At 39.7% G+C, this 24228-nt stretch overlaps 3 protein-coding genes across 4 annotated transcripts in view; 2 read left to right on the forward strand and 1 right to left on the reverse strand.

Annotated features, from left to right (window-relative positions):
- The window catches only part of stxbp1a (syntaxin binding protein 1a), a 682465-nt gene that overhangs the window by 85360 nt on the left and 572877 nt on the right, over positions 1-24228 (forward strand). The window lies entirely within an intron of this gene.
- slc13a4 (solute carrier family 13 member 4) lies at positions 14323-18946 on the forward strand. Its single transcript, XM_010796550.1, has 9 exons — positions 14323-14357; positions 14490-14609; positions 14783-14884; positions 15248-15349; positions 15475-15587; positions 15708-15817; positions 15919-16080; positions 16817-16954; positions 17256-18946. The coding sequence occupies exons 1-9, from the start codon at positions 14323-14325 to the stop codon at positions 17391-17393; spliced, it is 1020 nt and encodes a 339-aa protein (XP_010794852.1). The 3' UTR covers positions 17394-18946.
- Positions 19380-20585, reverse strand: coa6 (cytochrome c oxidase assembly factor 6). Of its 2 annotated transcripts, none has more exons than XM_010796092.1 (3): positions 20369-20585; positions 20022-20177; positions 19380-19821 (listed from the first exon to the last, which is right to left on the reverse strand). In XM_010796092.1, exons 2-3 carry the CDS (start codon positions 20163-20165, stop codon positions 19723-19725), a joined length of 243 nt encoding a protein of 80 aa, XP_010794394.1. In that variant the 5' UTR covers positions 20166-20177; positions 20369-20585; the 3' UTR covers positions 19380-19722. The 2 variants fall into 2 exon arrangements, with proteins under 2 accessions (XP_010794394.1, XP_010794393.1); XM_010796091.1 differs by having other exon boundaries at positions 20373-20582.

Consider the following 24228-nt stretch of genomic DNA (forward strand, 5'->3'; position numbering starts at 1 on the left):
GATTTGAGGCCCGGCCCCACTGTTCCCAAATAGATTTGCAATTTTTTTTAAATAGTAACCCATCTCCATATGTTTCTTTTTGGGTAGTAAATTTAAACTAGAGGGCTATCACTTTGTGCAGCAACGCTATTGACAAATAAATCCAGCAAAATGGCACAAAAAACTGTTAGTGGCCTCAGGGACGAGGAGTCATTTAACCAGCCAGTAGGAGTCAAGCTTTACTTTCTTTTATATCCATAAAGAAAAAGTAAATCTGTTTACAGTTGTTTCATTATGGATGTTGAGAGGTATCCATATATCTCTTCATTTTGCTCTCAAAGTGCACCAGATTGATGCATCTAACTTCAATATTTAAAAAAAAAAATTCCCGGGGGAGCATGCCCCCGGACCCCCCTAGACTAGAGGGTGTCAGGTCCACTCCCCACTTATAAAAATAGCACTTTACCACTGCACCCCCTCTAATCTCAGATGCACCCTGAGTCATTTTGTTTAATTACAGTGAGCCTTTCTAAAATATACAGTAAAGAGACAAACCCACCAGCATTATAGGATATACTATGACTTTGTGCCAAATACTTGTTGCTGATTTAGAGTACTGGCACCTTTTTTATTCCAATTCAAGCACTGGTTATAGAGGCATCATTACCACTTCAGAGGCTTTTCCATTGATGCTTATTATTAATTGAGGTATCATTGGGTTCATTTAAAGAGCAATTAAAGATAATTATTGTAATCAAAGCATGAAGTGTTAAACACAATTAGTCCATACAAGAGGCTTAATGATATCACAGTGCACTGTGACACAAACTAAAGCAACGTGTTTAATTGTTTATGTTGTTCCTAAGGTAGTTTATAATTTTCTTGTACTAACATTAGTCGCAGAACACAGAGGACGTACTGAAACTAGTTAACCCGTTCAGCACTAGAGATTAGTATTAATCAGAGCCGCACATTACCACCAAAGCCCTGCAGGATTTATCAGCTTAATAACTTCTGGTGTTTAAGAGCTCGTAATAGCTTTGACCGGTTATATTTATTATGTTAATTTCTACAGATTTAATTGATACATGAATATTTTAATGTTTACCCTTAACATACTGTATAAGGCCGTTGGGAAACTGACGGTAAAGTAAATCCTCTTCCTGTGAAACCCCTTGAAACCCACTTATTTTTATTGTATCGTATGAAAATATTTTAATTATTCAATTGATTCATAGTTTAATCAGATTTTTAGATTAGCTTGATTATTCTGGAGCTGGAATATAAATGTGAATTACTGATAATTGTACAGTAGGTGAGAATACATGAGATAAGTGGCAGAGTGTTGAGAATGTGTTTTATTGTCTTGTGTTTTTCTCCTGGCGATACTCTTCAAAAAAGCTACATGCTTTTGTACGAACAAGCACCAGATTTTATTTTTTGTTGGCCTTGTAAAAAGGACAGGTGCTTATGGGAAAAGGTCTTGCATTGGACACTCTGTTCTCTTCCATGCAGCCATGGCACTTCATGGAAGATATGGTAGTGTTTTCACTAGCTGTTAGTATGATTAAATTAGAGGTTTCTTTCTTGTTCCTGCCAGTATTAAATTATTCAATTTCTGCTTTTTGCTCATTTGCTAGGAAGTTAAATCCAAAGGTTAACTGAAGCATCACATTACCAATTAAAATGATCGCTTCAAAACAACAAGACATTGTGTTAAATAGACTGTGGAGTCTCGAGTGTCTGCATTGTCATTTGGTTGAATGTTCAATTATACTCTTTTTTTCTCCACTTTTCTCTCTTGGAAAAATATGCAGCAAGTCTGAAATACATTTCACATCTATTTAAGGAGAGGTTTTTAAATCGAAATAAAAATGTTCTTATATTAGGCAAAATGATAGTTATATTAGATGTAATTTATGTAAGATATAATATTAGTGTACAACATATTATGTGCAGTTCTTCTATTTGTCATTTGGGAGAGGGTTGGTGACTCCAGATGAAGGCTATTATGCCTTATTAATGGAGCTTGATATTGAATGTTATCTTAGTTTGCGAATACAATATTAGAGTCATAAAGTTTGAAACAAAAGTGAAACTATCCTTTTTTAATGTCAAATGCCATGCTATATTGGACATTGATTACTGGCTACATGTGCCAACCTACAGACTTTGATGATAACACAATAGGCTTTTATGAATAAAACCAGTTTCCTGTTTCTGTAGATTGTTTCTTATCATGGTACTTTAGTTGACCCCAATTGTGAAAGGATGTATGCGCAACCCCTCGAGGAACCACCGGACATGACAGGAAGTTGATCAACCCCTTTAACACTCTGTAACGGTCACTTTGGTTTCGTCAAAGCCCCCATTTTTTATGCTAGTTGCCCCCTATGCTAGCCGGATGAATTGAGTCACTGTTAAACAGATAGCCGCTCCAGTCAGCCTCTATAGGAGTAGAATACATTAACACAGTCTCTGATAGGGATGTTTGACCTCAGCTCCCACTCACAATACACACTAAATTCCTCAGAATGTGTGCGTGTATATCATTGAGGTTTTTGAAGGCCCAAATGTTCACTAATATTTTACATAGGCTGACATTAAACATCTTTAAATTGTCAGAAAGCATCTTCAGGATATATTTCATCTATAAAATATACCTTTTTATTCATATTTGTATGGAATCTCACAAGAAAGTCTCACAAAACTAGGTCCGCCAGTACTCCATGATGAATAGACACTGATTGATCACCCACAATGCATTAGATCCCTATATCAGAAGCAGAAAACAGTGTATGATATACATGTCAGCTCCAAATGATTATGATCTGACCTGAATTGGGAGTCGAAATAGCAATATTTGCTCTTCCCCCATGAAAAATACAAGTTCAAAACAAAAGCAGACATTTCAGCTAAGGATGATCTAATATTTTGAAAGAGCATGATGAAGGACAAAAATAGAGACAGTAATGGAGAGACTATATCTATGAGAGGACCTTCATCAGCGACCCTGGCGGTGCTGTCATTCCTGCAGCGTTGAGTCATGTGGGATGTTTCTGGGTAGTCTCGAGGCCTAGCAGCCCTTTTTTGGGAATGTCATGTTTTAACAACTCAGATGCCTTTTAATTCCCGCTTCTGAAAGTCTGTCTGGAAGTATTGGAATGTGTGTGAGGCAGCAGGCCAGACGCTAGTGTTTGGAAATAAACTGTCTGTCCGATCTGATTGGCCTCATTCTCAGGGACGTGGGAGCAGCAACTCTGCAGATACACAACAACACACTCGCACATGCATGCACAAACATGGATGGCCACGCTTACAAAATTGTTTCACTGCATTCCGTGTTGCTGTTACACCCCAAAACCTGCAAATACAGCATTGCACATACATTAAACATTTGGCTAAAAAATAAATACTGTACAAAGACAAACCCACACACAGCCGCAGGTGCACACGCACAACATATGTAAAGAACAGATGCAAGCAAATACCGAACATACAGATTACACAGAAATCGTGTGTGTGTGTGTGTGTGTGTGTGTGTGTGTGTGTGTGTGTGTGTGTGTGTGTGTGTGTGTGTGTGTGTGTGTGTGTGTGGAAAAGGAGGCCAATAGAAAAGCAAATTCTTTTCTTTTTTTATTATTCCCACAGCAGTGCTGATGAGTCTGATGGAATGGTTGCCATTCAACTGCAGGAGGCTCCTCCGAGACTGCTAGAGTTAATGGACCATATGTGTTCATATTATCATTTTGCTTGTGTGTGTGTGTGTGTGTGTGTGTGTGTGTGTGTGTGTGTGTGTGTGTGTGTGTGTGTGTGTGTGTGTGTGTGTGTGTGTGTGTGTGTGTGTGGGTTTCAGTAAAGAAAAAGGAGGACCAGCAGATGAGTGTGATGAAATAAGCTACAACAACATAAAAGGAACCTAATTGTTCCCTAAAGGCACAGTGTTAGGAAAGTGGCAAGAATAACTCAAACCTCCCACATCCCAGCAGAAAAACTGGCAACTACTTAGAAGGGCTCTAGAGTAAGGAGATTTTATTCTTTTGTGCGTTTGAAATATAAAAAAAAAACAGGAAATGCGGAATAATGCCTTCATGAAAATAATGTGTTTGTGAAAATCAGGGATTGGGAATTTTGGAATCGGCATTTTATGGCCTCAAACCCTTACTTGTGAATTCAGAATCACAGAAGAAATAAGAGATATTGCTGTCACATTTTTATGTCAAGAATATAAAAACAAAGGTTAAGACATTTGATTTGATTATGCAGCGGTAACAAATGCACCAATAACCATTTGGGACCGTATTACATTTTATATTGTCGATCTCAAAGCTTTCTAGTTTGACTCCTGATCCGTTTAATTTAAACAGCTCCAATAGAAATCTACCGTCCAGAAAACACTGTTTTTTTTTCAATAGGCTTACTTGTTTCGAAAAAAAGACGCATTATAATTATTGGAATCAAAGTTATTGTGACAAAAAACGGCTGGCATGTTTCAGTGATCTCTAAAACCAGGGATTGGACCAACACAAGAACTGAAGCAAACAATACAGCCTCCACTAAACTTGTTTCTAAGGTTTCAAGGTTGACCATTGTTGCTTTTACAGGGCGGCGATCTCTTGCGGAAAACTAATAAATAGAGGAACTGCTCTTTCCTAGTACATGACTTTATAAGGTCAATGGCAAATGACTGCTACCTTTCAATTGTTAAGACAGAAGATAGAAAGATTATGGCCATTGTTCTCATGTCAACACATGCATTTATTTGCCCATTTTCCATGCCTGGAAGTTTCTAACATTTCCTTTCATCTCAGACACTGCCATTATTTTCCATTACAACAGTTGGGTCACAGTTAATTCCTGACATTCCCCTACTGCACTGATTCTTATATTTGGGTCCAATCCTCCTCCATCAAAACTTTTCAGAAATTACTTTTCAGGGTTGTCAAATCCTGTGTCATAAAGCTGCTCTTTAGTGTTTTGTTGTCTGAAAAGCCTTCAATTTGTCCATGGCTCATTCTGGACTTCTTGGATTGTATTGCATCTATACTTACAAGCAACACACCCAGACCAATGTTGCATTCTTTAACGCTGTACTATTTTGGTCTGGACAACTGCTCACATGGAGATAGACTCCGACTTCCAACAATCATCCATCCTTCTCTTTGCCTCAGGACTATGAAGCATAATGTTTGACATTGACTGCCATTTCCTAATGACCAACCAATTGTGTTTCCTAATCTTTTTAATGTCCAAATTCCTGCTTTTGTTTAAGTACTTCTGAGTCCACAACCTCTCTGGCCTGTTGGTCATTTTCCTTTCTAGTCTGAGGATGCTTGAATTACAACTTCTTAGAGGGCTAAATTCTTCACCTTGACACTCTGCACCAGCCATTACCTTCTGACTCCAAAGAAAGTTAAGGGATGAAGTATTCCCAGAGTCCCCTGCAGCTGTTTCCAGCTAAGCCCCAACACATGTTTTGGGTGTACCAAGCCTCTCTTACAGCCTCCCCTTCAATCTAATCTGTCTCACCACCAGATGGAGATAAGCTGACACCCAACCCACCGCTCTTCAGTTGTTTGTCCATCAGAAATAGAAACTACAAATCTGCACATGGTGCACTTGTACCGTTTACATTTAGGTGCCTTTTTTGTCTTTGAACATGGATTTGAATGGACAGTATGGGTTGCACAATGTGGAAAAACACAGAAACAAGGGTCGGATCAGATCAAACCACCATCATTCATGCTAAATATTATATATGATAATGAAGGATCTTAAGGACAATTTTGGACAAACCAACACATATTGGTCTAAAAGCTTGAGTGCGGAACTGTGAAATGCAGGGAGCTTTCCCTGGAAATGATTGGCTTAATCAGAAAGGGCTCGAACGTAATGGGCATTTATTTATATGTAAATGTCCTGCACTCCAGCCTTAAAGTGCTGATGGGTTGTTGCTGCCAAGCCTCTGTAAGGCCCATCAAAGCTCATACACATCAAACACATAACAACACCCTGGCATTGAACACACAGAGAAACATCTGTGAAACAATGTGTGTGTCCATGTGTTGATCACATGTGGGCACCATACCTACTTTAAGTCGGGTATCAGGCCTTTTGGCAAATGCTAGTTGGAAGGACCTGTTTGATTTCTGAGACCAGAGAGATGAATGAGCTTCTCCCCAACATACTTGTTCACAGTGTAACTATGAGATAAACAGAATGATGAGAGTGGAGGATGAGAGGATGGAAGATGAGGGAAAAACACATGAACTCTGAAACATCCTGCCTGAGGAGTTAGCTTGCATAATCAGCAATGTTTCTCCAATCACAGCTCACAATCTGGTTTCATGAACTGGCATTCATGTCTTTAACTAAATTATTTAGTTTGCCAAAATACGGCAGCAGCCATGGCCACCCACCATCCAAGGAGGTTGATATGTCCCAGAAGTAAAACATTCTGGCAATGGTTGGCATGCTGAATAGAAGGTTGTCTGTCTAACCATCGTTCATGGCTCAAGGCACATTTCGAGACACAATTCCAATCAAATGTAACCAGATTAGGCAATTTAACTTTTTCATTAATCTTAACCATGCAGTGTAGCTTCTTAATCCTAACCACAGTTAAACCATAGTTATTTGCAATACTTAGACCACAGATATCGTAGAAAGTGAGAATTGAAGAAAAGTTGATAATAAATTGAACATTGATATCGTAGAAAGTGAGAATTGAAGAAAAGTTGATTATAAATTGAACATTGTTTTTCTTAGTTGTCCAAAGTTGACATTTTTTCTTTGGCTTCAGTGTTACAGATTATGTAAATTGCCCTCATGGGGTCAGTCTCTGTAAATATAAAATATGGAGAACTGGTGATCTGCAGTGAGTGCTGCTTGCATTTTACTTTCTCTTTAAAAAATAAAAGCATACATTTCGTGGCAGTTTAAATTTAAATGAAAAGATGCACTTGTTTGGTCCTGGATTGATTTACTTTTCAGGTTTGCTTTTATATGTTACTAATTTAAAATTGGAAAGTTATCTAAACAAATGTACGTCTGTTGTGTTAAGTGACTGATAAAATGCAGGAGAAAGAAGGTTTTACGTTGAGTCAACTCATAAAGGGGTTAACCAGATAAAAGTTTGACACTAGTGGACGATATAGTTAACAACAAATATATCGGCCTAATATACCCAAGTCTTTCAGACTCTATTTTAAAATATTAAACATTTATCTCAACTACATTTTGTGTGTTGATATTTTAACTATATGTTGTGTTCTTGTGTGGCCTGATTCAGGAAAATCGGATTGCAATATTGTCATTATTTTCCTCAACTTCACAATCCTAAAGATTGCCTTGAAATTAAGTTTGTTTTAGTGTGTTTCATTGTAACATCTAATCAAATTCTAGCCAGCTACTTGAAATTGTTTAAAACATGTGGCAGCCAAAGTGGTCCACTTGGGCAGAAATATGTATCCAAACAGAGGGTCTATTCTCCTCCAAAGCTCATTTGCATTTTCCTTGGTGTTAGCAACTCTGCTTGACAAACTCTTTCCCTCACTTACACATACAGACGCACACATAGTGAGGGGTGTGCGTGGGCAGATAGAAAGGAGAGGAATCCCTGATAAGCCAGTAGCCTGGCGGAGGGCATAGAGAGAGGAATGGCAGCTATGTCGGGCATTCACAACACTGTGTGGTGTCACCAAACAAAGCCTTCCCTTCTCCCGCCTGTCAAAGACACCATTGTGGCGTGAGGAGAGAGCCTTTATATCACACACACGCATTCTGCACATACTCCCTGCCACCACACACACACACACACACACACACACACACACACACACACACACACACACACACACACACACACACACACACACACACACACACACACACACACACACACACACACACACACACACACACACACACACTCTCTATCTCAAACACAGGCACACACAAAAAAACACACACAAACACACACACACACACACACACACACACACACACACACACACACACACACACACACACACACACACACACACACACACACACACACAGAGAGAGACAAACGTGTTGATAGGATGGAGACTTCCTGCAGAGAGGCTGGCATTCCCAGCATGGAGCCCCCAGTGAGAGTCACCTGTGAGGGGGTGGGAGCGATGGGAAGCTCCCTGCTCACTGGAAGTCAGGGAAGTTAATGACAGCTGACACACTCACTGGGGGGTTGACAGTGAGAGTGTATGAGGGTTGTTCCTGTCTGTGTGTGTGAGAGAGAGAGGGAGAGTGTGTTCCTGTTGCTCCGACAAGCTCCTGACTGCTCCTGCCACCTCCACCTCAGCCACAATGGACTCATGGGAAGGCGGACATGACAGGAGGGAGGGACTTCCGTATGTCCCATGTCTGACTTTAAATAGTGACTCTGCAAACATCTGTCAATCAATGTCGAGAGTTACAGTACAGCTGAAATGTGCAGCTTTTATGTTTGAGATTTAACAGTATGGCATTAAGGAATCGGGATAAGCTTTGAATGTATCGGGTGTTGTGTAATGTGGCAGCAGGAAATAAAAACATAGCTTTTCATCATTTGTGCTCCGTTTTTGGTTCTTGCTATATTTTTTAAAGTTTTTTATCTTAATGCCGACATTTAGTATACCATACTGACATAATTGATTACTCTTCAAGTCAGGCCGAGACAAAATAAGGATTTTGCGTGAATGTCCTTACAAAGTAAAAGATATTAGATAATGTAGTGTGAGAAATCTGTGTTTGGAAAGGGGTGGGTGGGCATCAGATGCTGACAAGTTGAAATTATTTGGGGCCGGCCCTCCTGTCAGCCACGTAGAGATCTTCCCAGCATGGGGGTCACCATCACAGAGGAAGTACCAACTTCACTTCCCCATGTTACTGTGACAGGGCCTACCAGGACTCTGAGCCTGGACAAGAAGCCCTGCTGGGGGGTTGACTGTCTGCAGGGTGCCTGGTTAGATTGGGGGATAAAGACCTAGACAGTAGGGGCTGAGTACAAGGACAAAGGAGGGACAGTAAGGGACAGTAGGGGACAGGGAATTACCTGCCAATTAGGCAAAGTTAATGTGAAGACTGATGGATGTCAACCTGTCAAGAGCCCGGGAGTTGGGGGATCAGCTGGATAAGCACCATGTTATCCCTGAGATTACACCCTTTCCTGACATGATTACACACACACACACACACACACACACACACACACACACACACACACACACACACAGAGAGAGAAACAGTACAAATATAAATATGATTTATGTGATTCCCGTAATTCTGAATGATCCATAAATGCTTACATTAGATACCATTTTAAAACTTGGGCATAGCATTGGAGAAAAAATATGAATTTTTTTTTGACTTGGTGTTAATAGTCCGCGATCATCCACTATGGAGATTTGTGATCTATTTGTTTGTTTTTTGGGGGCTCTTTGTGGTTATCCTTGATTATTATCATTAGACAAACCGAGTCACCAGTCACCTTATTTAAAGTTGATATTTTTTCATTGTCATGTTTGACTGAAATTAATAACTTTTTGTCCAAGTGGCTCTAAAAAATCTATTTGAATCAAAATGTTAGTGTTAAACTCAACATCAGTCCAGCTGTGGTTTACTTTACACACAAACCCTTACTGTCGATTATCTGTAAAGGTCCCATCTGCAATTTTCAATGCTGCACAGCTTGTGACACCAGATTTCCTTCAGGAAACTGTCCTTTAGTTGTTTTTATCCTCAATGGAAACTTGCTCTTAGTAACAGTTGTAAAGTAAAAACAACAACAATGATCTGACTCAATGGTCCAGGAATGCCCCTCTGTGGCTCTGGTATGTGTGGTATGGTCATTATGGGAAGCATGGGACAGTAAGAACAGGTAGGGTCACATAACACAGGCCGGGATGATTGACAGGCAGGTGGCAGAGGCAGAGATTCCCCGCTGCTCCTTTTCAAACCATTTAGCGCTGAAAAACCACCATCTAAGGATTTACAGAGGAATTCTTGGCATTTTACGCATTCTAATTGAAATTGCACTGTTTATTGTAAATTGTTTTTAAGTTCTATCACCATGACTAAAAACGCTCTCTCTTTTCACGACAATAATAATGTTAGTTTGCCTTTTTACAGCACAATGGCTTGACTTGATTTTTAAGCGTTAGCAAACACTGTCATGCACCGAAAACCAGATCAAATAATGAAAGACACTGAAAATGAAAAGCTTCTGTACTTTTATCCAAATTACACCGGTAATCAGCTGATGCAAGCCAAAGGAAGTGGATGCTGGAAAGTCAGTCTACCTCTTACAGTAAATAGTGCACATTCCCCCCATACCAGTGGAAGTGACTCTGTTTTTACAATGTTAATATTAGTTTTTGCCAGCAGATGACGTCAGATAAAACACTATGTGTTATGGAAGAATTTTAAATAGAGTTGAAAGTGTCTCAACCTTTTTTCAAGGGATTGTTTGGGCTTTGTAATGACATAAATATGTTAATTGCAATCTGTTCTGTAGTTACACACTGACAGTATCCCTGCCTTTGAATGGAAATGCTGTTGATTCACAACAAGTAGCAAGTAATTCAATATTACTATTTCCCTCTTCATTATAGCCCCATATACATACATTAACATATTTTATAGGGCCACTAAGAATCTTTCTAGGGAAACCTTTAACATCCTAAAATGGTTGAAATGTTGTTGGATTTGTTGTTGCTGGCTTGGAGTGGGCTAGAGTGTGAACTAAAAATGGTCGATAAGCGACATTCCAGAAATAGTGATATTGAATATTTCATAAGAGTTGAATCCCTGCTCCATGATGCAGGCCGAGCTGTGGCAGAGCAGTGGAGACTGAGCAGGGGAAACAGGTGTTGGTTGCTAAATGTACTTTCAGTGAGCAGAGGAATGACAGCTATGTACTGGCCTCTGTGGTTACTGGCACGTTACCCAGAGCGGAGCTGACAGGAACAACCTACTGCTGCTGCTGCTGCTGCTGCTGCTGCTGCTGCTGCTGCTGCTGCTGCTGCTGCTGCACTTTATGAATGGAGGGCCTTTCCCTCAGATGGGGTTTGGTTTTAGACAAAAAAGAGCAAGGAAAAAGTATAAAGTTACTCATCTCTGTGTGCTCATCTGTGTTTCCCGTAACCCAACCCGTCTTCTTTAATAACAGTTTCACATCAGCATTTTACAACTTGAGTGTCCAACCTTCTCCTGTGGTGATATTTGGAGTCAGATGTTGGTTAAGGAAAATTCAAATGAAAGATCTTCTGAAATCTGGCGAGGAATGGCATTCTTATGTATCCTGGCCGGCCGCTCTGTGTGTGGGCAGGCGGAGGAATGTAGCCGGCCTGTGTTATGGGTGGATGTTCTCGCTGTGCGTTGTAAACAAGCGTAAATGTTGATATTTTCCCGTGCTGTAAGTGTGTATTGAATTTTTATTTAACAGTCTGCGCTTGGCTGTTGGAGCTCATCCTTGCCACGCTCTGGATCATGGACCTGTGCAAATATTCCCTTCCTCTGTCCTGCCATATGGGCCTACACACATAAGCACCAGTCCTGTTGAAACTGTTACAAATGCCTATTTTTTTGCCTTCAGTTGTAATTAAACATCTTGAAGTGATAAAAGTGAAGACACACTCAGGGAATTGTTCAGCGCATTCCTCTCTGAGTGAGAGAAAAACACAGCAGGCAGGGCTGTCTCATCCAAACCAACACTGTTTGGTACTTTTTATATTCAGTTATCTTTACTGATTCAAGATTCAAATCGCGATTCAAATCTTGACTCTACTCCAGGGGTATCTTGAGATAGTATATATTTTTGAGGCAATGGGTACAAAAAAACTATGCATATAAAATATATTAAAATCAAATTACATCAATATAAACCATAATTCAAAATTGCTTTCCGATATTTTGTGAAGAATTCGAAAAAAATCTAATATATGTCTCATCAAAATTGTCAATACATATCCATTGGATGTTGAACTTTTGGCCTCCAATCCAACAGTTTTATAGAAATGGCATTAGCAACTTGGTGGAGAACAAAGCGGAGCATTGAGCAGCCTAAAAAAGTATATTTATCTCAAGAGTTCAAAACTCAAGTTAAACATAAATAAAGAGTGATACAGTATAGACTAAATATTTTATGTAAATTCACCAACAAATTCACCACCATTAACATTTTCCAGTTTTCCTATCCTCCTATCCTCTATTCTTTGTCTAAGGTAGCTTCATAGAATCTAAATTAGATGTAATTCCATCCTGTGTGAACGTCCATTGCAAGTTACATAATTGGTAGTAAAATTAAAGAAGACATTATGATTATCACACTACATAGATAACACAAATATAATTGTTCTTATACTAACACCAGAGTTTCACTGGATTATCTTCTCCTTGGGTGTTCTTAGTCATTTTCTAACTAGGTATCATTTATCAAAGAAGAATCCAGGAATCAAGCACAATCAGCAGGACAAGTGTTCCCCGACTCTCCCTGCATGCTTCATTAGGCTGCCCTGTTGACACAAACAGAGTGGTGAAAGCTGAGCCTTTCACTAATACCCTTAATGCCCCTAGTACTTCGCACAAGGAGGGCAAATTATCTCTAATTACCCCAGTGATTTGAAGGCATGGAGCTGGTTCGTGGAATAAGATGTTTGATGGGAAAAAAGAAGGAAAAGGAAGTGAGAGGAGGAGAGATTATGATTGCTTTATGGATCTTTCTCTTTCTCTTTCTCTTTCTCCTCTCCTCTCCTCTCCTCTCCTCTCCTCTCCTCTCCGTCCTGATCTCTGTATTTATATAGTTTTGTTTTCAGACACAAAACTATATAAATACAGAGATCAGGACGGAGAGGAGAGGAGAGGAGAGGAGAGGAGAGGAGAGGAGAAAGAGAAAGAGAAAGAGAAAGNTAGACTGGAGGCGTCGACAAGAGTGACATTTGTAGCCGGAGTGTTACTTTCGTAATTGGAATTTGTAGGTCCCCTTACACTATCACTCATTTGTTGTCTGTTTGTTTGCCATTTCCCGTCTTTCAGACTACGTGTAAACTAGTAAGAACTTTATAGGAATTTTAGTGTTGACCTTGTCAAACGTCTCGACACGAAGCAACTGTGGTCGGGAACAGTGTGTATAATATATATCGCTCAATAAGATATGTAACAGGCCTACATTTCACACTTTATTTGTAGGCTTCAGGAGATATCTACCAATAAACAGTAGATATTTTTCATGAAACCATATAGTGCTTCACATAATAAAATATACAAGGGCTGTAGCCTGATATGTAGTCATGCTTTAGGAGCTGTTTGTGTTTGTTGTACAATGTGTAGGTGTGGTTGTGTGTGTGTGTGTGTCAGAGTCCTGCATCGGGTCGGGTATCCGCGGGTACCCGACGGGTGACCCGCAAAAAAGGGGATTTGCGGGTGGGATTTTTTCAAACGCTTTTTTCCGGGTTCGGTTCTGGGTAAAACAAAGATGATGCGGTTCGGGTTGCGGGTGTTGCATAATAAATATATTTAAATAATAATAATTTAGTTTAATGTTTAAATCCTCAGACCTCTCCCCCGCGGGACCGAGCATAATCATAACCTCTGCAGCGCATCTATCTGCTGCTGAGCGCGCCACATTCTGAATGGCTGAGGTGAAGCTCTCTAGCGGAGAATACAGCATTTTCAATAACTCTTCCTCAAGAGCGAAATCCAACATCTGGGAGGCTTTTGGTGTCATCCTAGATGGAGAAAATAACCAACCTCCCAGGCTTTTTGAGCCAAACATGCAACTGCGTGTGTTAATAATTGCACGTTTTCACTGCTTATATATATGCGGGTTCGGGTCGGGTTGCGGATATTTTGCCGGCGGGTCGGGTCGGGTTGCGGAACTAATTGGCAATATGTGCGGGTAGCGGGGCGGGTTCGGTATTGCACGTCGCGGGTGCGGGGCGGGAGCGGGTCTTGAAAATCAGACCCGTGCAGGACTCTGACGTGCATACACATAGATACACGTAGGTACACATGACAAATTACATGTAAGTAAACGTAAGTATTTGTACGTGCACACCTCGTTAATCCACCTTCCTCTGACCGCGAGATTAATTTAAAGCAGGTTTAGCATGGGTTGGGTGCTGGTGTCACACAGTTGTTTTTGTATGGTATTAGCTCCAGTAGACATCATCCACACTTTGAGACATGATTACGGCTTGATTGGTTTCTTGGCGTCTGTGCTGGTCAGACTGAGACAGACCCTGTTAACTGAGTGTCTGGAGGGCTCACACTGCTTAGCCTCTATAATGAGCGATTTCCTCCAGCCGCAGCAATAAGCCCAGCAGAATGGCCTCCTTCATGTCTCAGCTTGTTGGACAAAGGTCAGGTTTGGGTTCTGCCTGTGTGTGCAATTTTAAATGTAATCCTAAAGTCATACAGCAATCCATCCAAGCGGTGTGAAAAATTAGAAAATTGAAGTCGATGTAAGTCTGCTTCTCTCTTTGTCTCTTCAGTCGGTATCCAGATGCTAAGGTGATCAATTTCGGCACATGGTTTATCTTCAGCTTCCCCATCGCCATCATCATGCTGGTCCTCACCTGGCTGTGGCTGCACTTCCTCTTCCTGGGCTGCAAGTGAGTGTGTGGGAGTGTGTATTTTAAAGATGTACTGTACTGTGTGAACATACATACTAATGCATCTCATCATTACAGACTCCCTTGATAATCCTGTTGAGGTTGAGTTACACTGTGGTTGCATGTTTAACACACGCACTGAATGTGCCTGATGTTGTTTTGTGTGTGTTCAGCTTCAGGGAAACGTGCTCATGGAGTAAGAAACGCAAAACCAGGAGAGAGATGCTGTCAGAGAAGAGGATCCATGAGGAGTATGCCAAACTGGGACCCATCAGGTGTGTGCATGTGTTTCTATGTGTGTCTGGTTTATTTGTTGGAGCTTTACCGACTTAACTGGATGTCGCTGAGATTGGTATGTTGTATTTAAGGGAATTTAGTTGATTATTGTGGGGATTTTTTGTTATTTAACCAAGGAAGTGTGCCACTTTTAGGTGATTTTCAGTTGAAACTAACCAACTCCGTACAGTAAAAACTTGTCTCAGAGGACCTAATTAGTTTGGAAAATCATGCATTTATTTGAGCCAATTGGAAGTTTTTTTAACATTCGAAGACGTTACGGATTATTCTATGAGCCATACCTCTACATTACTCATATATTTGTTGCTCATATGCTGTTGTGGTTTATATGTGTGTCGTAGCTACCCAGAGGTGGTGACCGGTGTTTTCTTCATCCTGATGACCCTGCTGTGGTTCACCAGAGAGCCAGGTTTTGTGCCCGGCTGGACATCCCTATTTGAGAAGTGAGTGCCCATCATGTTGCGTAACACCACACAAACATTAGACTTACACTCTCACACAGGCAGACATGCACATTTTCTTCTCTCTTCTTTTGCATCTTTTATATCTGTGGTGTTCTCCCTCTCAGGAAAGGCTACAGGACAGACGCCACAGTCTCTGTACTTCTGGGCTTCCTGCTCTTCCTCATCCCTGCCAGGCGACCTTTCTCCTCCTCCTCTTCCTCCAGTTGTAGGAACACAGGTCAGAACTTTTGAATTTGAAACTTAGCTTTGCTTTGTCAAATATATGTTCATTAAGTCAGCATAAACCATTATAAACACAAAGATAAATTGACATTTCCTCTGATTTAAAAAGACGCAGAGTCCGACCCAATGGCTCCCATGATCACCTGGAAGGACTTCCAGAAACTGATGCCGTGGGAGATCGTGATCCTGGTGGGAGGCGGCTATGCGCTGGCTGCTGGTTGTAAGGTACTATACATGTGTTGGTGTACTGCAAGTTATCTCATGAGGGTTAGGAAGCTTCTAGAGGAGAAGTCTTGATCTGATTTGATCTGTCTGTGTGTGTGCAGGTGTCAGGCCTGTCAGTGTGGATCGGCAGACAGCTGGAGCCCATGAGTGGTCTTCCTCCGTGGGCCGTCACCCTGCTGGCCTGCCTGCTGGTGTCAGCGGTCACAGAGTTTGCCTCCAACCCTGCGACTCTTACCGTCTTCCTGCCCATCCTGTCAGCGCTGGTATGAAACTCCTTTTCACGCAACTATTCTGTTGTGGCTCTACAGGGGCCTGTAAACTGGATGTTTAGAGACACCAGAGAGGAACAGAAGTATTGACAGAAATTCAAAAAATCTAAACTTTTGATAAAAAGTAATTCACGTGCAAGTATTTCACATTTTTGAAGAATATTTATTTTGAAACGTGCAACATGTTGCTAATTTCTGCTTCAATACCACTCTTTTTGATTAACTTATACAATGAAGATTAGGCACATCGGATAAGAACAATAACACAGCTTTCTGATACATTTGAACCTTTTAAGGAAACATGCTCACTGGATTTATTTTAATGATGGGGTTTAAGAGGTGCTGGAAGGTGGATTTTCTTACCTTCAGACATAGCCAGGCTAGAAGTTTGCCCATGTTTATTCTAAGCTTAGATAACCGGCTGCTGCATCTTATTGACAGATATTTGAAAGCATGATAGTAATTCAAAAAATGTCCACTCTAGCTTTAAAAGCCACAAATTATCTCTAGGTTTTTTTTGCTGTGTTGAAGAAATTATTCTTTCTATCACACATATCCTCATAAGCAACTAATTAGACATTTGCTTCCTACTTATGAATGACCCCTCCATATTGCTCAGAGGTAAAGCTAATGTCGTGTGCATGTGTTAGCAGGAAGCTTTATAAACCCACACTCTGCATCTTGTCTGTACGATGTATCTAAGCCTCCCTCTCTCCCTCCCTCCCTGCAGTCAGAGACTCTGCGCATCAACCCCCTGCACACACTGATCCCCTCCACCATGTGCGTGTCATTCGGGGTCATGCTTCCAGTCGGGAACCCCCCCAACGCCATCGTCTTTAGTTACGGCCACGTGAAGATCAGCGACATGGTAAGCACGCACACGCACACACACACACACACACACGTACACACACACACACACACACACACACACACACACACACACACACACACACACACACACACACACACACACACACAGATAAACACACACTCTCAGTCACATGCTCTTTCTGCACCTGTATCATCAAAAGGCTAAGAGTACAATGTGTCAAAGTTCTTTAATTTAATCACGAGGATGAGATGTCCTAACTCCTGCTGGTTTTCAGGAAGACAAAGGCTTACAGCGGACCTAACCTAACTTGTTTTCTCCTCTTTGTGTCCTCCAGGTGAAAGCAGGCTTTGGGGTGAATCTGATCGGCGTGGTGGTGGTGATGTTAGCCATCAGCACGTGGGGGGTTCCCCTGTTCAACCTGAATGAGTTTCCAGGCTGGGCAGTTGCCAGGAACGTCACTGGGGGCTTATAACCACCACTGAATAACTGAGAGACAGAGAGAGACAGAGATGGGGCAGTGTTTCTGAAAAATAAAAGACAAAAAGAAAATGATGAAAAGAGGACCGTCTTGCTCAGAGTTTAGCCCTTTATTAGACGGATAACTCTACCTGAAGAAGAAGAAGATGATGAAGAAGAAGAGAGCATAAACAATGCCTGTTGATGCAATAATAAGTATTATATTTGAATAACAAGGACAGAATGCCTTTGTCACGGTGGCCTCTGTGCTCTAACTTCCAGTCACAGGATTTTTTTACCATCGTCAACCAAGTTTGATGGAGATTCTGTTTTCCACAAAATCAATGAAAATATTACTCAAAAATACAAACATACAGTATTTATGGTGATCATTAAGTTGTTTTGATTCAAAATAGCGATTTATAAACTGTTTTCAGGGCCACATCATGCCTTATTAGTTGATGTTTAGATATAAATAAGCTATATGGCCATACTACTGTAAGTAAGCCTCTTTTTACTGCATGCTTCCTGCTTTACTTTATGTATGATTCTTTAACCAGATCATCATGGAAAGATTCCTGAGAGAATTTGAAGTATAATTCTGATATATCAAGTTGTCTTTACTGTCCGATGTGAAGCCAGATAAATGCATGAGAAGAGGCTTCTACTAAGGCTGATAATGTACTGTATACATGCATGCTGGTCCAGCCTTTCAGATGTGCCTAGTATCTTATGATGTCTCTCATATGGTGTGTTTTTAAAGGTGTTTTTGTTCTTTTGCCAACAAATTGGGAGCTTGATGTCCGCCTGATGTCTTGTCCAAAGTTACTGAAGCTGATCATACTGTGAACACACCATAGTGACCTTCCGTATTACTGCCTGTGTTACCAACACCTTCCTCCTTAAAGCATGGAACACATGCTTTTTACCGTGCTATTTCTCAGACATACAATTTTATTAGATAACATTAATATATTAAGAATGTAAGCTGTTTTTAAGGTATAGATAGCTGAATGAACCTACAAGAGTTTATTTTATGCAGACCTTAATATCAAGTTAATTTTCATTGTACCCTTCCTTATCTTGCCATTTAAGTGGTTTTACACACTCCTCGCATTATTTTTTGTTTATTGACCCGTGTGCCTTTGACCCTGAATTAACTTTGTCTTACTTAATTCGTTTTTTTGACTTCTGCTTGTTGGTCAGATGTGTTTTTTTTTTTCGTCATATTGAATACATCTGAAATCATAACATTCATAAAATCTTAGAAAGATCTACTAGCTATGCAAATATGATGTATGATCAATAATCAAAAGCTACTGGAGTTAACACAGAAACATATATTTTAAAATGTGTGGTATTAGCATGTTAAGCTACAGGATGATCATGATTTTTGTTTTTGGTTACCCTGGAGGTGTGATTTTTCTCCTGGCATGTGAAGCTAAAAGAAATTCAGAGTTGGGAGGCAGCAAAGTTACTTATTATGTCTGAATGCAGCACCCAAAGCCTTTAAGGAGGAGAGAGGTAGCACAGGGTGGGATTGAACAAATGTTCAATTAAATGTCAAATCACAATTCTGTCGTCTGGAGGGGAAAAGGCTTGCACAAAGACATAGATGCAATGAACTGTGCAAACAGCCTTTATATTTTGTACACACATTTTCATGCAATTTGTGATTTTTTATATCACTAGATTATACGTTTAGGACAGTGTGGGTAGAGTGAAAAGCTATAGATGCTTTTGTAATTTGTCCTGCCCTACTGAAGGTTTCATACAACTTGATGGTGTAAGAGCAACACTCCTTTGTAAATAAATACAGATTTGTAATATTAAATGTATGTGCCTGTTTCCAAATGAGCTGTCTCATGTCTCAAGAGAAAAACTAGAGTTAAGATGATACAACAATAAACCTTCATTGAATCCATTTTATTTATTTACATCCAACAGCCCAAGTCAGTCACACTTAAATATGTTGATAAATCAGGATTAAAAGGAAATAATCAGTAAAGATCAGCATTTATTGATAAAAGGCAATTTTTCAAATTTCAAACAGCATTATTGTAAAGTTTTACCACAGTGACATTACATGTAATTTCCAGGTGGATTCACCATCTTTCCCTCTCTTGTCGTTTCCTTTAAAACATCTCAGAGCAGCTGATCAGGTGAAGAGAAGCTCAAATCATTTTGAAACAAGTCGCTGGTGAAATGCATGTTCCTGGATGCAGCTTTAATCTCTGTACAAATAAATAATCATAGTGGTGAAGTCCATAATAAAGTAAGAACACTCCTCTCCCAGTGTGCACCTCTGGCTCTGATCTGAAAGCCAGTCAGAGTGCAGGTTTTGGTTAGGAAGATTGCTTAGGGCCTTCAGCCGGCTTGAATCCTTCGGTCTCCATCCTCACTTTGTATTTCAGATAATCTCTCCTCTTGCTGAAATATTTCACCTGTCAGGGAAAATATAAAAAGATGAGTAACGACCCCATTTTAACTGAAGCTTTAGCTTTCACCTGATTGGGGAGGGATGAGGCGTATTCTTATTTGTTTCTAGATTACTGATATTGAGATTTTTTAAACACTGCCATGGTTCATCCTTTCTGACACCAGAGATCTCAGTAATCACACGGATAAAGAGGGGATATTTTACCCATTGAGCAGGACAGTTGGACTCGAACTCGCCCTGGAACTTCAGGCAGGATTCAGCTTTGTCCCCATTGTCATCCAGACACTTCCACAGCAGGTCCCTGGAGTCCCAGCAGGCCTTCCTCTCTGAAGAGTTAGGAGCACTCATCGCAGCTTGATCCTGGGAGAGATGTAAAAAACGTAAGGCTCGGCAACAGAAATTGATGTAGCTCCAACTGTGATAAAAAAAACAAAACTATGATTTAAAATGTCTCACTATAGTACCTTACTGTAATACCACTGCTACTTGATCACACGTTTTTACAGTCTAACCCCATATCCTTCATGTTTACACAAACTATCGTTACTTACTTACTGTGTGTTTATGCTGTAATGTTCAGCCTCAGTAGAGCCACTATCGTCGCTTTGATAATAACTACAAATAACGCATATTTTGATTCAAACTATCACTATTCACCGCTCCTGTCTCTCCATTAAAGCCGAATAAACAGAGTAAAACTGTCCCTAAAGCAGAGACTTTTGTAACGTTTATCACTGAAGGACACGAGCGACTACACTTCCTTGTCGCGCTGTGATGACGTCTAGGCGTGCTTGACAACACGCACCAGGTGATGGCGCAGTTTGTTCAGAAATACAAACTTTAGTGACATGTCTGAACGTTTTTATCGTTTTTCTGTGAATATTAAACGCTTATAAAGTAAAGGTAGCACAACTATCATTTATACAAATAACGTCTGAAACAAACAATGTGTTTCCTCAGGTTGCCGACTGGTAAGAGTGGTTTATTAGCTAATGAAGCATCTCTGTTAGCTTTCTCTGTGTTTTAACATGTCAACATCACAACAATGTCAGCGTAAAGCAAAGCATTGTTCCTCCTATTTAAGTTTTTAAAATGTATCTTAAGTTTAAGAGGTGGAAGAAGTAGCCTACTCTTACTAAGTAAACGTAGAATTACCAGAGTGTAGTGTAGTGTAGTGTACTCAGTTACAAGCAAAAGTCATGCATTCAAAATGTTACTCAAGTAAAAGTGCAAAAGTCTTAGCATCAAAATATAAGTAAAAGTATTCATTATGCAGATTTGTGCATTTCAGAATCATATGTATTATATGTTTTGGGTATAATTCTTTATACATTAATGTGTGTATTACATCAATGAAGTGGAGTAAAATTCCAATATTTACCTCTGAATTGTAGTTTAGAATAGAAGTACAAATTAGCATAACATGGAAATACTCAGTACAAGGGCCTCAAAATTGTACTTAAGTACAGTACTTGAGTAAATGTACTTAGTTACTTAACATCTCTGCCTTCCCGACATATTTTAGTCGTTGAAATGTATCTGTATTTAAGAATTGTAATCTAATGTAAACTAATTGTACAAAAGTGCTCCATAAATGGTCGCACTTTGATGCTGTCAATCAACAGAAAACCATCAAATCCTAAATAAAGATTAGGCTTTTTTAATTAAGTTGCACAGCTTGAAGTGGAAACAGTCCACTGACTAAAGTCCTGAGAAATGTAAAGTGATTAGAAGGAGGATGGGTTTAATCTTGCTGTCATTGGGCAGTATTTGAAAAAGTAGATCCCTGTCCTTAGATCTGAGCTAGTGGCTGTTTTTATGAATGACTAACCTTCATAACACAAATATGCTGATTGTTATTCCATAATTATAGAGGGGAACCACACATGGGAAACAAATAGGTTCGAATTTAGGCTCGGACAAATATTAAATTGGTATTTTCTTAATTAATTTTAAAACTTCAGTTAAAAAAACGAGTTTTCAGGTAAAAGTGTGATTTCAAAACAAAACAAAAAACCTATTCCCTAAAGATATTACACACCAAAAGTTCAATTTCACATTTCTTTTTGATAAATTCAGACAAAATTATTGTAAATCACCATATATAGATATTATTTATTCAGATTTGATTCCATTGAATGAGGATACATTATTACAGAAACAATTTGTATTCAATACTTCGTTTATGGCCTCTAAAGAAAGTAAGGATATAATATAACCTCATTTTATGAGTTTGGCACTGAGATTCAAGGACGTACGATAACGTTTGTGTGTGTGTAATTGCTGTGTGTGTGTATGTATGTGTACAAGTAATGAAAGTGTGTGTTGTTGATTAACTCCCTCTCTTCTTCTCCGTCCCTCAGCCACAGTGACGGTGAATAGCCCCACTGGTTGCCATGGCTCCCAGCAGCAATCCATCTCAGTCTGTGTGCTTGTGCAGACTGAGAGGAATAAAGAAACAAGTAGGGTGAGGAGCTCGCCCTCTTCTTGGGAAAGTAAGTGTTTTTCAGCCTGTGTGTGTGTTTGTGTGTTTGTGTGTGTGTGTGTCTCCCTCTCGCTGCTTCAGAGACAGAAATTCATTCACTATTCATATCACACACACCATTGACTGACCTGAAGTTTGTGTCCTCCACTGACAATGAGTGCTTTTGTTTTCATCTGCTTCATTAGGGAGATCTGAGTCCAAAGTTCATGTACAAGAACAAGTTTTAAAAATGTATCCGTATGCCAAAGAGTATAAACAAAAACAATACATGCGCGAACAGTAGACATGAGATGTTAAGCAGCAAAAGCACAACAGCTCTTTCTAATGATATGTCATGAAATGTTCTGTAACTGCTCTTGGGAATGAAAAAAATCATTTTCTATAAAGGGGTTTTGAAGTGACAGTAATTGGTTGGATTGCAAGAGCAAGTGCACCATCTTTTCTGTTGATGGGCATATAAAGCAGATGGTTTAAGATGGAAAATAGTCCCCAAAGGAACACCCAAGGCCCGATGATGTTGTACTCTTATCTACCATAATGCACATTATACCAGTTTTAGACAATGATAGTATCCAAAAATATAAGCCTAGTTGATAGTTAGTGGATGAAACACCTTCTGGTAGATTTCTTTAATTACCCACTGTAGTTTTTTTTTTTTTTTTTACTTTGTTTATTGGGTTTTTTCAACAGCATGCAGTTATTCTATCAGAGCATGTATCAAAAGTAGGTAAAAAAATCTTCACTTTATAAAAATAGGTAGAGAAAAATGTAAATACTGCGTAACCCACTGTAGCTTCAACATGAATTGCAACCATTGTTTGTAGACCAAGTCTGCCATATTCTAGTTTAAATGAACCCATTCATCCTAATAGAACTGTTATTGCAAATACACACGCCAATTTAACACACGGACAATCTTGATTTGCGCGTTTTAAATCTTACATTTAAAGGCACTTCTCTCCACTTGTGTATGGATGGGTGCACACTAAAGTTCTCCTGAGTCAGGATATCACGCTCAATATGTCATGTTAATAATTGAATAAATAATTCACAGTGACCTTTGAGCCTGAAATGGTAGTTCTTTGGCTGAGGTGCATCCCACCTCTCTTGGGCATGGTCTTTAGAGGTATTAGTGTGGGAGGTTAAACATATCATGTATAGTTTTACACTATTACAGTAAAGTAGTTTTCCTTTATTAGTTAATAAGTAATTAAATAGACAGGCAGTACAGTGTTTTACATTGGTTTCCTGCTCACAGCAGCAGAGCAACAGCTAGTTAGCTAGCAGTGTGGAAACACCATTTGGACAAACTGCAATACACCATAATACTAGAACTGGTTATAATAATACAACTTTTGATCAACTTATATGTCTAACCTTTTTTTCCAATGACTCATAAAACTTCAATGCAAACCCTTTCACCAGATTCATCGGAATAAGATTAAGGAGACGATAATGTTAATAGATATCATATGCACAATATATACATTTAAATGTCAGACACACGTCATCTGTTAAATGACACACGCACGCACGCACGCACGCACGCACGCACGCACGCACGCACGCACACACACACACACACACACATACATACATACATACATACATACATACATACATACATACATACATACATACATACACATACACATACACACACATCTTTAAAATACACACTTAGAGACCAATACTCCTGCTCTCTTTCAGTTCCACACTCACAATCACATCCACGCTGCAATTCAGCTGTTGCCATGCAGTAGAACAATACAGTCATTTTTAAATCAATAAAACTATGTTTAAATCAATTTGTTGTGTTAAATTATTGACTTATTTGTTAGTAAGTAGCCGTGTAATTAGCAGGATAATGTGCAGCGAGCTGACCATATTACCCCTTACATATTTGTCCCCGGGGGGCAATTTCCA

Source organism: Notothenia coriiceps, unplaced genomic scaffold, assembly GCF_000735185.1.
Source record: "Notothenia coriiceps isolate Sejong01 unplaced genomic scaffold, NC01 NC01_scaffold00037250, whole genome shotgun sequence".
Lineage (NCBI taxonomy): Eukaryota > Metazoa > Chordata > Actinopteri > Perciformes > Nototheniidae > Notothenia > Notothenia coriiceps.

Excerpts from the sequence above, each read along its gene's own strand:
- slc13a4 (XM_010796550.1), top strand. The coding sequence starts at position 14,323 with ATGGCCTCCTTCATGTCTCAGCTTGTTGGACAAAG. Across the intron at positions 14,885-15,247 it reads GCCAAACTGGGACCCATCAG|CTACCCAGAGGTGGTGACCG; the intron begins GTGTGTGCATGT and ends TGTGTGTCGTAG. Across the intron at positions 16,081-16,816 it reads TGCCCATCCTGTCAGCGCTG|TCAGAGACTCTGCGCATCAA; the intron begins GTATGAAACTCC and ends CCCTCCCTGCAG.
- coa6 (XM_010796092.1), bottom strand. The coding sequence starts at position 20,165 with ATGAGTGCTCCTAACTCTTCAGAGAGGAAGGCCTGCTGGGACTCCAGG. Across the intron at positions 19,822-20,021 it reads CCAACTGTCCTGCTCAATGG|GTGAAATATTTCAGCAAGAG; the intron begins GTAAAATATCCC and ends TTTCCCTGACAG.